At 38.7% G+C, this 14,503-nt stretch overlaps 3 protein-coding genes across 9 annotated transcripts in view; 2 read left to right on the top strand and 1 right to left on the bottom strand.

The window, feature by feature from the left end:
• The window catches only part of abca7 (ATP-binding cassette, sub-family A (ABC1), member 7), a 33,842-nt gene extending 28,329 nt beyond the window's left edge, over positions 1 to 5,513 (top strand). For 3 of the 6 annotated variants that reach the window (XR_006825010.1, XR_006825009.1, XR_006825011.1), the window contains 4 exons: positions 142 to 234; positions 2,110 to 2,359; positions 3,530 to 4,080; positions 4,827 to 5,513. Coding sequence is in view for 1 of the 6 variants with exons in the window: in XM_046048647.1 (XP_045904603.1) it covers positions 142 to 234; positions 2,110 to 2,359; positions 3,530 to 4,012 (826 nt within the window). In the remaining 5 variants the exon portion in view is untranslated. Of the gene's footprint in view, positions 1 to 141; positions 235 to 2,109; positions 2,360 to 3,198; positions 3,343 to 3,529 lie in introns of all 6 variants that reach the window. The other 3 variants (XR_006825012.1, XR_006825013.1, XM_046048647.1) reach the window with 3 other exon arrangements.
• On the bottom strand, positions 5,081 to 8,432 carry LOC123970564. Its single transcript, XM_046048649.1, has 3 exons — positions 7,534 to 8,432; positions 6,351 to 6,577; positions 5,081 to 5,686 (listed from the first exon to the last, which is right to left on the bottom strand). The coding sequence occupies exons 1-3, from the start codon at positions 8,131 to 8,133 to the stop codon at positions 5,569 to 5,571; spliced, it is 945 nt and encodes a 314-aa protein (XP_045904605.1). The 5' UTR covers positions 8,134 to 8,432; the 3' UTR covers positions 5,081 to 5,568.
• A 494-nt stretch (positions 8,433 to 8,926) lies between these two features.
• The window catches only part of r3hdm4 (R3H domain containing 4), a 9,559-nt gene continuing 3,982 nt past the window's right edge, over positions 8,927 to 14,503 (top strand). Inside the window, exons 1-7 of one of the 2 annotated variants that reach the window (XM_046048651.1) lie at positions 8,927 to 9,161; positions 10,322 to 10,407; positions 10,862 to 11,019; positions 11,342 to 11,463; positions 11,663 to 11,765; positions 11,849 to 11,934; positions 12,506 to 12,591. In XM_046048651.1, the coding sequence (XP_045904607.1) occupies positions 10,400 to 10,407; positions 10,862 to 11,019; positions 11,342 to 11,463; positions 11,663 to 11,765; positions 11,849 to 11,934; positions 12,506 to 12,591 (563 nt within the window). In that variant the 5' untranslated portion in view covers positions 8,927 to 9,161; positions 10,322 to 10,399. The remainder of the gene's footprint in view (positions 9,162 to 10,321; positions 10,408 to 10,861; positions 11,020 to 11,341; positions 11,464 to 11,662; positions 11,766 to 11,848; positions 11,935 to 12,505; positions 12,592 to 14,503) is intronic. The other variant, XM_046048650.1, reaches the window with a different exon arrangement.

Here is a 14,503-nt window from a genome sequence, read left to right as displayed (position 1 = left end):
TATATTTATATATTTATATATATATATATATATATATTAGTACATGGCTGTTGTAGCTGAGACACACTAGGATGACCCAAAGAGTTTCCTTATATTTATAGTGTATATGTTAATGAGTTTATCATGTGTCTGTATGATCAGTATGGAGGAATGTGAAGCTCTCTGCACCAGAATGGCCATCATGGTCAACGGCAGATTCCAGTGTCTCGGATCTGTACAACACCTGAAGAACAGGTAAAAACACTACTGTCTTACCTAATTTTTACTTATTCTGTCTAACCTCAACAATACAAACACAATTTATAAATCAGTAAATGAGTAGCGGTGGAGATCTTGTGATATTTAGATCAAGACTAGATTTCTCGTCAAGGTGAATCTCTCGCAAAATCCGCATGACAGAGGGTGAAATAAGCATAGAAGATGCCCCCGCCACTTTTAAATCATTTGTGTGGCAGCATTTTGGGTATCTGGTGGAAACACTAAACAGCACGAACAGTATGTAAGCAACATTTCAAAATGCACCTGCATTGTTTTGTATTTCTGACTTTCAGTTGAATAAAAGACTATTTTTCCAGTCATATATTTCGTCCCTGAAGATTTCTTAAAAATGGTGTTAAAATATCGTCTCGTCTCATTCTGATGAACACAATATTGTGTATCATTTCGTTAACTAAATGTATCGTCACACCCCGATGAATGAGTGTTTGGAAATTTGTGCCCACACTGCCCAACTTTACCCTCAATATTAGTTTCCAAATTAAATGCTGGGCTTTGTAGAGGTGTTGAAATCAAAGTGTGCCTCCTGATTTGAGATATTTATTGTCCACACAGAGGTGAAGTGATCTGTGAAGGACCCTCTGTGTGCTGATATTTCTGGGGAGTTTGTTCATTGAGGCAGGTTTACAGGCATGAAGTCGCTGCTGTGGTCAGCGTCTGAAAAGTTCTTAGTTAGGGAAATCATCAAAGAGGGTACTCAAGGACACGTGCACTGTTTATCTCAACAGAGTTTGGCTCAATTTACACATCATTATGTCGTCATCAATGCCATTGAAACTATATTAAATAATACACAGGATGATGGCTCATGTGGATCCCCTGTTCAAAGCCAAACAGTCCATTTTTTTAGTGTCTTTGCTCACGATTTATGAGTTCAACCGAGTAAAAGTCATATGATATTAAATAGTAAAGATATAAGATCATTTAGTATAATATATAATACATACTGTAAGAAATTTGTCAACTATCAGAGATTTTTCCTTTTCTTACCATTTATATGATAGTATCACTTAAATAAGAGGGAGCAGGATTGTTTTATGCTAATATTGGATTTTTATATGACTTTTGATCAGTGTGAAGAAGTACACAAATTAACTGGTATTGAACTAGCAGGATTTGTCAGACACAGACATTCCTGTCTGGTTATTTTATCCATAAATATTTTGTCAATTGATTTTCCAGAAAATGTGATGATGATGATAAAATACATCATTATCACAACATAAAATTAGAGTACACTGCGATGACTGTGTGATTTGTTTTTTTTTTTCTCCTCATGCCCATACCCCAAAACATTTTGAGACCTTGCAGTTCAGTGAAATAGCCCATTGCTCATTTGTAATGAAATATGGTCCACACTGCTATGTGAATATAATATTTAAATGATCCCTGAGTAAAAAATTCAGTTTGTCAACATGTGGAAATAAGTATTTAAATAAATTAAATCACTGCAAGGAGAATTGAAGCTGTAGAATTATTGATTATTGACTGTATATTACATGAACACAAAGTAGTCCTGTGTAAGCTGAACACAGTAGACTGCTTCTATTACTCTACAGTGCACCTAAGGAACAACACACACCATGAGGCAGGCATGCAGTCAGGCAATTTAAAAGTAATAGCAGCAACATTAATGGGCTTCACTGTGCAGCTGCGTGATGTATGGTTGACATCCTGAAGTTCTGATCTTGTCAACCTTTTGTAAGAAACTTTTTGTAATTGTTTTTTTTTAGAGCTGCACTGAATCAAATTCCAATAAACTGTATTGATGTAACAGTACATATAAAATCCTGATCAGTTGTTTCTTTCCGTCTTCCGTCTTCCACCTTCCAGGTTTGGTGATGGCTACACCATCATCCTCCGTCTGGTGGACACAAAATCCAATCCGGACTCGTGCCCCATCAGCGCCTATATGAAGAGCTCCTTCCCCAGCATCGAGCTGAAGGAGCGTCACCAGAGCGTGCTGCAGTTCCAGCTGCCCTCGCACGCCTGCTGCCTCGCTCGTGTCTTCGATGTGCTGGCCAACAACTATGAGGAGCTGGGCATCATCGACTTCTCTGTTTCACAGACCACCCTGGACCAGGTGAGGACGATGATGTTTCTGATTCGAATATCCTTTATGGAGGCAATGCTATTTCCCGTTGGGCTTTGCTCACTGAAAATGTTTCAAAGGGAAGAAGGAAAAAGCACAAATTCAAATGCTTAACAAGTATTAGTAAACCAAAAGCTAGTAGGACTTTACAATCACCAGCAGGTAAGAAACAAATGCTAACTGTCTTTTCTGTAATAATAACAAAAAAAGATGAGTGCGAGACAAAGGGACCCCATCGCCCCAACCCAACCTGACAAATATACTGTATTATCAATCACTCACATTTTTTCACATTTTTATGAGAATGTGACGTATTCCAAAGGTGTAAAATGTACTTTGTCTTCTAATTTCAAGTTGTAACCTAATCAATTTGAAAGAGATATGTAAGATATTAATTAAATAATCCAGCCACATTTTCATGGTTTGGGCAGAGTTTTTCTTCCAATGTGTGAGAATTATTATTAGGAGTAGTAGGAGTAGGGCTAGTGGTTGTAGGGGTAGTAGTAGTACTGAATGTATTAATGAGGTAACAGAAAAGAAAACCTAAAACAGCCATCTTTAATGCTATCTCCATGCTTCTGTTTAGTTAGTTAGTTACATTAGTTAGCATAAATGCTAAGATGTGTTAAAGTGATCATATTATGCTCATTTTCAGGTTCATAATTTTATTTAGGGGTTGTATCAGAAAAGGTTTACATGGTTTAATTTTCAAAAAATCCCATATACTACTTTTGTTCATTGCTGCAGCACCTCTTTTCACCCTGTGTGTTGACCGCTCCGTGTTAGCTACCAAGTGAAGCATCTCACTTCTATTTGATCTTTGTTGGGAGTTGCACATGTGCACTGCCTAGTTAAGGACTACTATCCAATCAGAAGCAGAGTAGGGAGGCTCCTGACAAGCAGTAATTTTGGTTCAGCTGTTGATGTTCCCGAACCAGCTTTGCAACATAGACTGGAGCAAGCGTTTCAGTGTGGTAAGTTATTCATTTGTAACAAATTGACACTTAACAATAAAGGAAAGGGGAAAGGGAAATAAGCAGAATATGAACTCCTTAAGACCAAGAACATGATTTATTGCTGACTGTCATTAGCTTGATAGCTGACCAGGCTAATACAAATTAATTAAAAGATCAATTAACTAAAGCCGGTTATTTTTTCTAGGTGTTTGTCAACTTTGCCAAGGAGCAAACTGATGACGATGATCTCACAGATGTGGTCATTGGCAACATGACAGTACCGACCAACCTGAAGGCACTGGCCAGCAGGATTAACCCTCCTACCATCCAACCACAACCACCAGTCACGCCCCCTCAACCAAGCAAGACTCCAAAGCACCATGCGAAATCATCTGACGGCAAACCGAAAGAGGGTAAACCAAAAAAGGCAAAAGTTGGCAAGGTCAAATCTAAAGAAGGCAAGGCTAATGGAGAAAAAAGCAGCAGCACGGCAATGACCCAAATACCTCAGCCAGAGGAGACGCATCAAGCGAGCCGGAGGGTAAGCAGTGGATCAAACAGCAGTAATGGTGGTGTTCGGGGAGAATCCAGTAAATCCAGTGGGTCCAAACACAGAGCAGAGAGTTCCAGTAAAAGTCCGTCTGCACTATTTATGGTCGACGGCAACACACAGGACAGCGCACTGTGACGTGGACTGACGCAACACGAGCAGAGGAGGCAGGCTGAAAGGACCAACAATGCTTTTTATTATTCACTGTAAGTTTATTTGAATGTTGCTCAATGTTGGCAACGACCTCAGTATGACAGTGTAAAAGATGGACATTGAAAGTGTTACTGAAACAGAGTCATTAGATGTAAATTTGTCTAAAGAAAGAACCAAAAGTTACTGCTTCCTATTATGGCTTTGGTGCCTTGTTCACCGTGTTAACATATCTGAAGCTTTATACCCTTTATTTGGGTTCATAAATCTTACACTGTGTCTTCTCTTTCTGTATTGATCTAATCACTCCAAACGTATGGTTTATTAATCCTGAAAGAATATTATGCAAAGCTCAATGTAAAATCAAGCAGTGGTGTTCCTCAGGGCTAAATCCTTAGATCCCTCCCAATCTCATCTTCATTTTGCAGAAAGCACTTTAAAAAAGAAAATGCTGCAAACTCTCAAACAGTAGCTGAAGTACATGTGTTACATGTAATTAAGATGCTTTTATATGTCAGAAAGCATTTAAGGGTTGTTACAGAACATTATACAGCTTCCTCTTATGTGGAGAATAAGATGTTACATACCTCTTAAATATTTAATGATGAACTTTACAAGTGTATCTGTTTGTATTCTCTTTTATCTGTCAAAACTTTTTTATTTTGTGTGATTTGTCTTCATCACTGTACAAAGAGAGGGTATTACATATAATGAGGAAAAAAACAATATTTACTTCTGCCTGGTATTTACTGTCATTTTGGTTATTTAATAATTAAACAATGTTTTGTTTTTCATCTTATAGAGGAATCCGACATCCAGGCTTCCTGCACAGCTTTGAAAGGTCCGGAAAATGTATTTATTTATCGTATATCAATATAAAGCTATAGAAAAGGTCCACACACCTCTACACTGTTTCAGCTGCTGTTTTGTTACAAAATCTTCTGCATAATGCCAAACACATCACACTCAAACAAATTATAATAGATCAAAGATCAAATAATCGAAGAATGAATAAAGTCAGTTTGAGCTGTAAACACTAGACACAACAACATTGCCTTTGGTCTACGGTTGTTTTTATTTATTTCATGATGACACAGCAGATCGAATGTTCAAAGCAGGTTGTTACTGCACTGTGATGCAGTGTTACATAATCAGAAGATTAGTATCTATAGGCATGAGACAAAACAAAGCATCAGACGGGTTTCATTCTAAAATGTAAACTGTTACATTACAATATAATGTTTTAAGAGGTTTGATGTATTGAAAAAGCTGAAATAACGCAAAACCTAAACATTAAGCTGGATTAAAATGTCTCATTTTGGAAAGAAAGTCTATACTACTGAATGTACTTTTATTATGCTTGAAAAGTTCTACTTGAACAGTAATTTATGCATCTACTATGAGATATGCTAGCATAGATTTAAAAAAAGCAGGTATATGTCTGTTGTGAATGTTTTGAAGGAAAATAAAAGTATATCCTTTCCTGTAACATTTTTAAGATACTGTGCTGTGTGTTGTGAGTCCAGTTTGTTGTTTGTGGTGAATTACTGCAGTGTGTTGGAAGTCTGGAGGTTTTTCTTTGCCATAGTGAGGATGGGTGGGGGGAGGCCCCTCTGTCTGTTTACACTGCGTCCACCTGCTGATGTTACAGGTGCTGCTTCACTGTTAAAAGAAAGAAACCAAATTTACTGGACAGTTTTCTTCACACTGAAGTCACTTATCTACTGCTGTTAGTCAGATAAATAAACTTCTAAATGTACACGTTGTTACAACAAAAATCTATATATATTAAACCCCCTTAAATAACTTGTGTTAAGATTTTTATCTACTAAGGTATGCACCTTGGTTTGACCAGTAAGGGTTGGTAATGATCAATATTTTTAGATTATAGAATATTTTAAAAATTGAAATCTTATCTTAAAATCTAAAGAAAATATTGCTTTCAGGGGTTTGTTTCTTTATTTTTCAAGGGCATAAAGTATATTTACATCATCATGGAGCACTTAAATTAGTGTCAGTTGCTCTTTAGGACTCATACCTGCTCATAAATCTGTCAGTTAAAGAAATAAGATTTTAATCATCTCAAGCTCAGTTTTGGCACTATTTACAGTTGTCATTTTTTTCTGTTATAGCTATTAAATGCATTTACACTCATTAGAAACCTCTCAAGGAGACATCAAATTAAATTTATAAATAATAAATAAAATGTACAAAGAAAATTCTGTCCTATTTTCCAGTCTGTTCCTTAACATGGATAACTCTTGTACTATGGCACAATAAATAATGACATTCAAATTAAAATTATATTCAAAACCACCAAACACACATGTCTGCCAGGTTTCCATTATCTGTGCAGCGGCCAATTTGTTGCCCAACACTCGTCTCTCTCAAATGTTGCTCACGAACAGCCGCAAGGAGACGATCAGAGTGGACATGTCTCCACGGTCCTTCACAACCACCTCTCCTCTTCCTCCCTAGTTTCTGTGTGACTGTCTGCAGCAGGGCGTCCAGACTGGACAAGGAGATGTCAGGAAGATGAAACTCAGCAGATCTCTGAACCAGATCAAGAGAGGGGGAGTCAGTCGCATGTTGTGTGATGACAGTTTTGCTCAGGAGGGGAAAATATTAGAATCAAAAATTCTGCATTGAAATCCTACTTACGTAAAAGTACATACGTAGTAAGAAAACGTGCTTAAAGTAGTAAAAGCACTTGTTTGTACTGTTGATTCCTAACACTGCTACTTTTAACTTCTTTATTTACAGTACAGGTAGTTTAGTCCAGTGGTTACCAATTTAGGGGTCAGGCCCCTTTCAAAGTGTCACAAGATTAATCTGAGGAGTCATGAGATGATTATTAGGGGAGGAAAGAAGAAAAAACAAAGTTCGGATAAAGAAATTTGTATTTATTTTCTGGGATTTTCTCTAATCTTTGATTTTTTTCCCCCAGTACTTAAGTAAATGTGCTTACCACTTACTGTTTGAGTAATATTATATATTATATATATTTTTTGAGTGTAATTTTAAATCTAGTTTTACGGACTTTGCAGTAACTTAAAAATAATGAGCCATCAAATTATTATCACCCTTTTATATTTGAGTAAAAAACATGTAAAAGTTAACATTAACGGGTCATTAAGAAGTTCATGTGTGGATTATTACATGTAGTTTCTGATCAATAACAGTGACTCAATCATTGCTCAGGAAGGTGCCTTTTAAACTCTTTTATTGCACAAATCCTTGTTGATTCTTACTCTACATGGCTGATGTCCTTCCCCTTGTATTAAACTTAATTTCTTCTCAATCACAGTCCACTGTAAACTGACCTGCTTATCATAATGCAACGCCTCCTGGTTGCCAGTGTCTATAAACCAAACTCTAACTTCGTCATTTGTCATTTAAACTGAATATGAATCACTTTTAAACGAGCTTAAGTATTTCAAGACGCAGATTTCAGTCTTTAATAGTTATAAAAGCACATTATTAGTCAGCTGGTTTAGTAGTTTACTCACACTTCTAGAGAACAGGGGATCCTCTATCCAAGGCCTGCTGTCTGGCACCTTGCACGTAACTAATTCATCGCCTCCACAGCCTTTTATTGTGAAGTTTGAAGAGATGGGCCTACTTTTCTCAGATAACCTGATGGGAGGTAGAGATGTGTGGCAATGCTTAGTCTCAGGAGCTGGTTTAGGTTCAGTTATAGGTGGCAGCACAAACCGAGGATTTAGAGTTTGTTTGGAGTCCGGGTTCAAATTTAATCCTGTGTAAGAGTCGAGTCTTTGCTTCACTGATTGGTCGTTTTTGCTGCTGGTTTCTGGTTCCTTCTCACTTGTACAGCTGTTGTGCTCCTCTTCGCCCTCCTCTTCCTCCACGGGCTCCTTGGCTGCTGCCAAAACAGGCATCAAGTTGACCCAAAGTCTCATTATATTGCCTGATGTCTCACATGTAGTAGTGAGACATTTGCTGTGTGATGTGGTAACTTCAGGCTTCTCCTTTGACTTCACAGTTGTCGTCCTGGGAGTTGATTTTTCTACTTTACCCACAATCATCGGACAAGTGTCTGGCTCATGTTTTTCTACTTTGACTATCCTCGTCGTCTTCTCTTTCCACATTCTGAAATTTGAATATAAGCACCTTTGAGAATCGTGTCTGATATCTGTCCAAACATCTCTCAAAAAGCGTATTAATATTTAAAGCTTTTTCTTTGCCGTGTCAAAATGAGCAGCTCTTTTTCTTTCCAGCAGCAGTGAGAAAACTACAGAACAATTACACGGCTTTGTGGCAGGCCTATTAAACTGGCTGTTATGGTAACATGCACACAAACCCTTTGTGAGTGGGGAAAAGTCATTGTTATTTGAAATTATCACAAAGGAAGGATCATTTTTGAGCTGACACCACTCAAAGATGCTGGATTATAAAGACGCTGGAGCTGGCATAGGCTTTATTTTGACAGTTATGACAGGAATGTGTTTGACGGTGTTTGTCAAAGATTGTCTATTAACAAGATGAATCACTCTGGAGGTTAAAACCCAAACCCCCATTAACATTTATAAAATGTAGTTCCCTTTTACTAAGCAGACAAAATATACATATACAAAAATTATTGAAATGGTAGACAGAAATAAACTATATTGTATGGAGCAGTGCTGAGGATGTATTTAAGAGTCTCATAGCCTGGTTTCTTTCTGGGATGTGGTCCAGAATGTCCAAGAAATCTATTTTCTAGTGTTTATAGTTACACATTAAATCCAACTATGGTAATTTAGATAAAAAAGTATGGTGGAATACTTGATCTGTTCTTAAATATATGATGATGATGATGATGATGATATGACCAAATGTAACTACACAGAGACAAAGTGAGAGCTCATACTCTTTCTCCCATCTTTGTTTGTGTTGGAGAACAACGGCTATTTTTGTTCGGGTGGTTAAGTCCACTGTCAAGCTAGCAGCCCAGGAGCTAGCTGTTAGCTGTAGCTACTTACAAAGATAATCTGCCAAACATACTTGCTGTTTGTTTTTATTTATTTTTACACGTTCCGCAATCTAAAGATCTAGATAATTTAATTTGTATTCTCCGTTTGTTTCGCTGGAATAAGATGGTCGTTTTGACGAATAACAACGAAGAACAGGATTATATGTGAGTAAAAATGTACGAGTTTGTTTCGTTAGCAAGCTAGTTAACGTTATTACTATTCCATTTAAATAGCTAGCTTTGTGCTTTGGAGTTGTAAAGGGTGTTGGATTGGCTGAAATCGTGCCAGCTCTCTTGCTAATCAACAAAACTCGACAGACTTCCAGGTACTAGTTTGGTTGACCTTCATAAGTATTTAACGTTAGCCTTTTTAACCAGCCATTTTTAGCAGCTGGCAGCTAACTAGCTGACCTGGATATGTAGGTTATCGTGGAGTTTATAAATTGGTAATTAAATCACGTCAGGGTGTTTGTACCAACACATTGGCTGATACGCCCTGATCTTGGCACTAGTAGGCTAATTAGTGCTTTTCTTGTTACATATACAGATAAAGTTAAGTTACAGAAGTTAGACAACATAGTGCTTTTGTTTAAACTTATGTTAAAACTGTAACAAGGGTCACTGCCTGGTTAGCTCAGCTTCAAGTGAGCTAAGGTTTACTTGTCAGAGCGATATTATATGATATCTCCATGTGGCCAAACCCAACTAACCCAGACAGAGATTAGATTACGTTGTGTTGCTGTAGTGCTGCTAACAACCTGCAGGGCTCAGGCTAAAAATGGGAGCTGCTGAGCAAGTTGCAACTCAAAAAAAAAAGCAGATAACCGAGCAGAGGCGGTCCTCACACAACACCCACTGACCTACATCTGCAGCTCCTGCAGAATGATCTTCCTAGCTGTGGTCCATTTAAAAATACCGCAGAGATTAAACAGAAGCAGGGCAGTTTCAATACCGCTTCAGCTGTTTGGTGTATTAGTCTTCTTTCCTTGGATAACATACCAAATAAGATTATGGTGTTATGATATACTGCATGCCCATATAGATACACCATTTCACATAGTCATCCAGCAATAATGCAGTAAACTAACAAGCTCTTCCCAGACAGAAAGCACCCTCTCAGGCTTAAAAGTGACATCACCTGCACGCTCAAGAAATGCCCAATTCAAAGAGCACCCACAACACAGACTGGTCAAAGCAAGAAGAACAGTGCAAGTCCATTGAAATGGATTAAAAATAGGTCACACAAAACACCTTTTCTGTATTCTGTGTACTGAGAGAAGCAGCTGAATGATCAGTTTCTTTGTATATGCCTGAACCCTCACTAGCTGTCATGTTAGGAGCAACTGGGGAGACAAAGTAAAGGAAAAGAGTGGAGAAACATCATGTGCACCAGGGCTCACTGAATGGTTTGGTGAGTTTTAAAATTATGTAAATAAAATTCTACAGCTTTTTCACACCTATTGAAGATTTTGGACCAAGGTGTGTAAGGCAAAGCTCTCCACCACCATCTCCATTAGATCAAATTATACAATATAAACTTTCATATCTATTTAGTGATGTCTGTGACTGTCTATGACATGCTATGTGCTTTTGTTGTGTCTGGCTATGTTCGTTTTTCTATATCTGCTATACTCAGGTCTCTCTTGCAAAGAGATCTTGATCTCAATGATATTACCTGATTAAAACAAGGTTGTATATAAATGAGGAATATGTTAGGGAGGAATGGTGTTCATCCCTCCAATATAGTTCCACAGACTTGGCAAGGAGCTGCAAAGCTGTTCTGGAAGCTCGTGGTGGCCTGACTCCATACTAATGGAAACTCAATGAAATCTGAGGAGCTGACATCTTGTCCTCTGTTTTCCCAGCCTGATAGAGGAGCGTAAATGCACTTCCCTGCCTAACTCTCCCGCCAAGCGAGTGTCTCCCGCCAAAAAGAAGCAATTCTATATCAACCAAGCCATTCGCAACTCTGACCTCACTCCTCGAGCCAAAGGCAAGAAGAGCCTCCGTCGACAGGAGAACAGTAAGATCTCATTTCGCGTGATCAGATTGTAAGATGTTGTCATCCACTGCAGGCTGAACAATGCAGGACAAGCCTTTAAGTCTGTGTGCTACCTTTTTAAAAGATGTGCACATCTCCAATGCACACGTGAATTATGCATTGAAATAGCAAGCAGTGGGGCGCCCCTGTAGCTCACCTGGTAGAAAGTGAATACCAACCAAAAAAAGCAATGGAAAAGAGTATGGAATGGCTATTGCTACAAAATGCCTATACTACAAAAGTCTGTCGTTTAAGTTTTGCTTATATCATTACGGTCTACTTACTGCTCTTCTCTGAAAATCAGCACTCTACCTTGCTAATCTACTGGAGCGGGATGAGTGCTCCAAAGATGATCTGGAAGTTTGCAGTAACCCAGCCATCCCGTCCATCTTCACTGAAGCCTGCACCAATGGAAACTACATAGAAGTAAGTTTTCTTCTCTTCTTCCAGCACTACAGTATGTTAGTTTTAAGACATTTAAATTTTACCTTTTCAACTCCCTAAAACAAACCTTAGAGTTTGCCTTGCATTTATGATCCTAGCCTGATCAAATCTAAAAGCACCCAAAAAACAAGTAAGTTTTAAACATGAGGAAATAATCTTCCTCATTCCCTTGTTCTTTTAGCCGTGGAATGACTTCATGAATTGCTCCGGTGAGGAGCAGGAGAGGCTGTTGTCTCTACTGGAGGAGGAGGGGGCCAAGAAGAAAAACAAAGACCAGAGGAATGGTGAATATCTCCGCTTGTGCTCATTTGTAGGCTGGTAGTTTTAAGTGCAGCTATTTGGCTGACCATCACATATCTCTTCACAGTAAATCTTGCCTTCACATCTCAGGACTGCTTCCAGAGAATCGACCGCAGGCTGCGAGCAACTCTGAGACGGAAAAAAATCCCCATGGTGATTGTCATCTCTTCTTCTGATTGTGCTTTCGAAAGTAAACCGATCATGTCAGTTAGACGGGTCAAGATTTATAGCAGTAAATAGAGCCTCAACTTCTTGTTAGTTCTCTGTCCATATGGTGATATGGTAACTGGTCGAAGACATGTTAACCCCTTTTTTTTTTTTAAAGCAGATTTTGACTAGTCTCTCCTGCATCTCTGCTGTGCATCAAACCCAGAGGATACACCAACTTGTTGTCCTGCAGTAACCAATTGCAAAAGTCCTGTTCTCGTTGTTGACCCTGTATGTTACTGGCTATTTTTGGCTGTTTAGAAAACAGCTGTTCTAGATTTTTACATATACATATCAGAAATATTGGAAGACAGTTTAGAAATACAGTAGCTCCTGATTGTTATTAATGCTTGACATACAGGGATGTGAGAGCAGTAAAGGAATCATGACTCACCATGAGGAAGTTCAGTATTTTGCTCAAGCATAAATGCGTGAGGGCACATTGATTGTTGTGGGGATTGTACCTCTTACTTTTCTCTCTTCCTGGCTGCCACACACTGTTTTTTTCTTCTCGCAGGGAACTCTGGAAGTACTTGAGAAAAACCTTCTGAGCTTCTTCAGAGCTGAACCTCAGTCAGTTTACACAACCAACCTCGCCAGCAGGTAGAAATCCTTTTTCTATAATATTCAGGATATCTGCAGGTCTTAAAAAAGTATTGAATACAGTTTCCTCAACAAAAAACAGCAATTAGAAAGTTTTAAAATTCATAAACGAAGTCTTAAATATGTTCTCCTTCCTGCTATAGGCAGTAATGTTAGTTATAAAATGTTTTTGTATCTGATTGCGGGCTGTGAGGAGATGCTACACGCTTATTAGGGGTGGGAGAAAAAATCGATTCTTAGATGCATCGCCATGCGGACGTGGAAGATCCTGAATCGATTAACAAATGTCAAAAAATCAATTATTAATTGTTAATAAATAATGTAATGTTGAAGGAACGCAAAAGGTGGAACTTGCTGAAGTGCAGCGCCTGGACCGTCTGTGGCGCACACATAACAGAGAATGGTCCCCCTGTATTCGGCAAACCACCAGTGTGGAATGAATAACCACCCTAGTAAAATGTCACACAATCATTAATATAAGTGTGCAAGTGATGATTTTAACTGGCACACTGTGTCAGCGCGGTAACACTTAACACTTGGCGACTCTCTGTGTATCGTTTGTGTGCAATATTATATAGCTGCAGTTTCAGGACCCCCGCAATCCTGGGCCCACAGTTCTAGTGGAGTGGTGGTTGTTACGTTAATCCACAGCAACATGAAGAAGGTGAGGCCGATGTGCGCGACTGTCGGGTTAATCGGTCGACATGCATATAATCAATAACTTTTAGGCACACACTCGGTGATTGTTGTGGTACGGGTAATTGGCTTCGGGGGGCTGACAAGAGTAACATAGCTAGCTGGCAGTATCAAAGTAAACAAGGGTCCTAGGATTGCGGTCCTGGTACTGCAGCTACATACTACTCTGTGTGTGGCCGAGTGACTGAGAGAGAGCGAGTGGCAGAACATGACGGTCAGAGTATAGAATATAAGCAGTAAGTTTCAGTCTGGTAGAAAACGTGAAGTGTAGGTCACAGTGTGTCCGTTAATAAAAATCTGTTTATTCCCCAAATGCTGGATTCTAACAGCCTTCACTAACAGCCTTCACTCTTCCACCACTTTTTTTGCTGTTATGTAACGTTAGCTAAATTAGTAACAAAGTAAAATTAATTAGCTGTATGTCATTACTAACGTACCTACTTGTCGAGGGTTGAGAACATTAGGTACAAGCTTAGACTAAACTGGTGTACAGCTCTGTCCTGTACACATACTGTACATCCTGATAATTTATATTTTAGTTTTCAGAGGAGTCTGACAACTGGTTGTTAAATAAATGAAAGACCATGGAGCTGAGGTTAATGTAAATAAGGGGTGCAAACTAGTCCTTTTTAGCTAAGTAGGAGATGTTTCTTTCAGATTTTGATGTGCAAATTAAATACTTAGTAATTATCCAGAGATCCTGTATAGAAAAAAATGATGCATCAAGATGCATCAATAATCGTGTTATAATGCATCACAGCCCTCCGATTCCTAATTTTAGGCCATATCATCCCTTCTGATTTTCTATCACACATTGACCAGTATGACAGTTAAAACAGTATTAGATTGTGGCATTAAGAAGGTCTTAAACAGCATGTGGTGCGGTCCACACATGACTTACGTGAATGACTCATCATTCATGCAGCACACCTGGACGCACCACCACTCACTGAACAGATCTCTGGCTCACTGCCACAAACAACTGTCTCCACCTGCTGGCATGTAAAGCCGTCTGCTCCCAGCGCTGTTCCAAAGACTTCTATTCCTGTCATCATCACGCATAGACCAGTAAACCGAAATGTGCACATCCCACACAGAAATAATAGTAATCTCTTAAGGATTAGGACAACTGTACCAACTCCAGCACCCAGAACAAACACATTTAAAATGGCTCTCTTCAATGTGAGATCACTTTCAAGTAAGACTTTCATATTAA

The sequence above is a fragment of the Micropterus dolomieu genome, linkage group LG05 (assembly GCF_021292245.1).
Source record: "Micropterus dolomieu isolate WLL.071019.BEF.003 ecotype Adirondacks linkage group LG05, ASM2129224v1, whole genome shotgun sequence".
Classification (NCBI taxonomy): domain Eukaryota; kingdom Metazoa; phylum Chordata; class Actinopteri; order Centrarchiformes; family Centrarchidae; genus Micropterus; species Micropterus dolomieu.
This window is presented reverse-complemented; position numbering and strand designations above follow the sequence as displayed.

What these genes read in the sequence shown, in the direction of transcription:
- LOC123970564 (XM_046048649.1), bottom strand. Translation starts at nt 8,133, where the DNA reads ATGTGGAAAGAGAAGACGACGAGGATAGTCAAAGTAGAAAAACATGAG. An exon ending in ATCCCCTGTTCTCTAGAAGT is followed by an intron (nt 6,578 to 7,533) that starts GTGAGTAAACTA and finishes GATCTGGTTCAG; the next exon opens with AGATCTGCTGAGTTTCATCT. An exon ending in AATGGAAACCTGGCAGACAT is followed by an intron (nt 5,687 to 6,350) that starts GTGTGTTTGGTG and finishes TTCTTTTAACAG; the next exon opens with TGAAGCAGCACCTGTAACAT.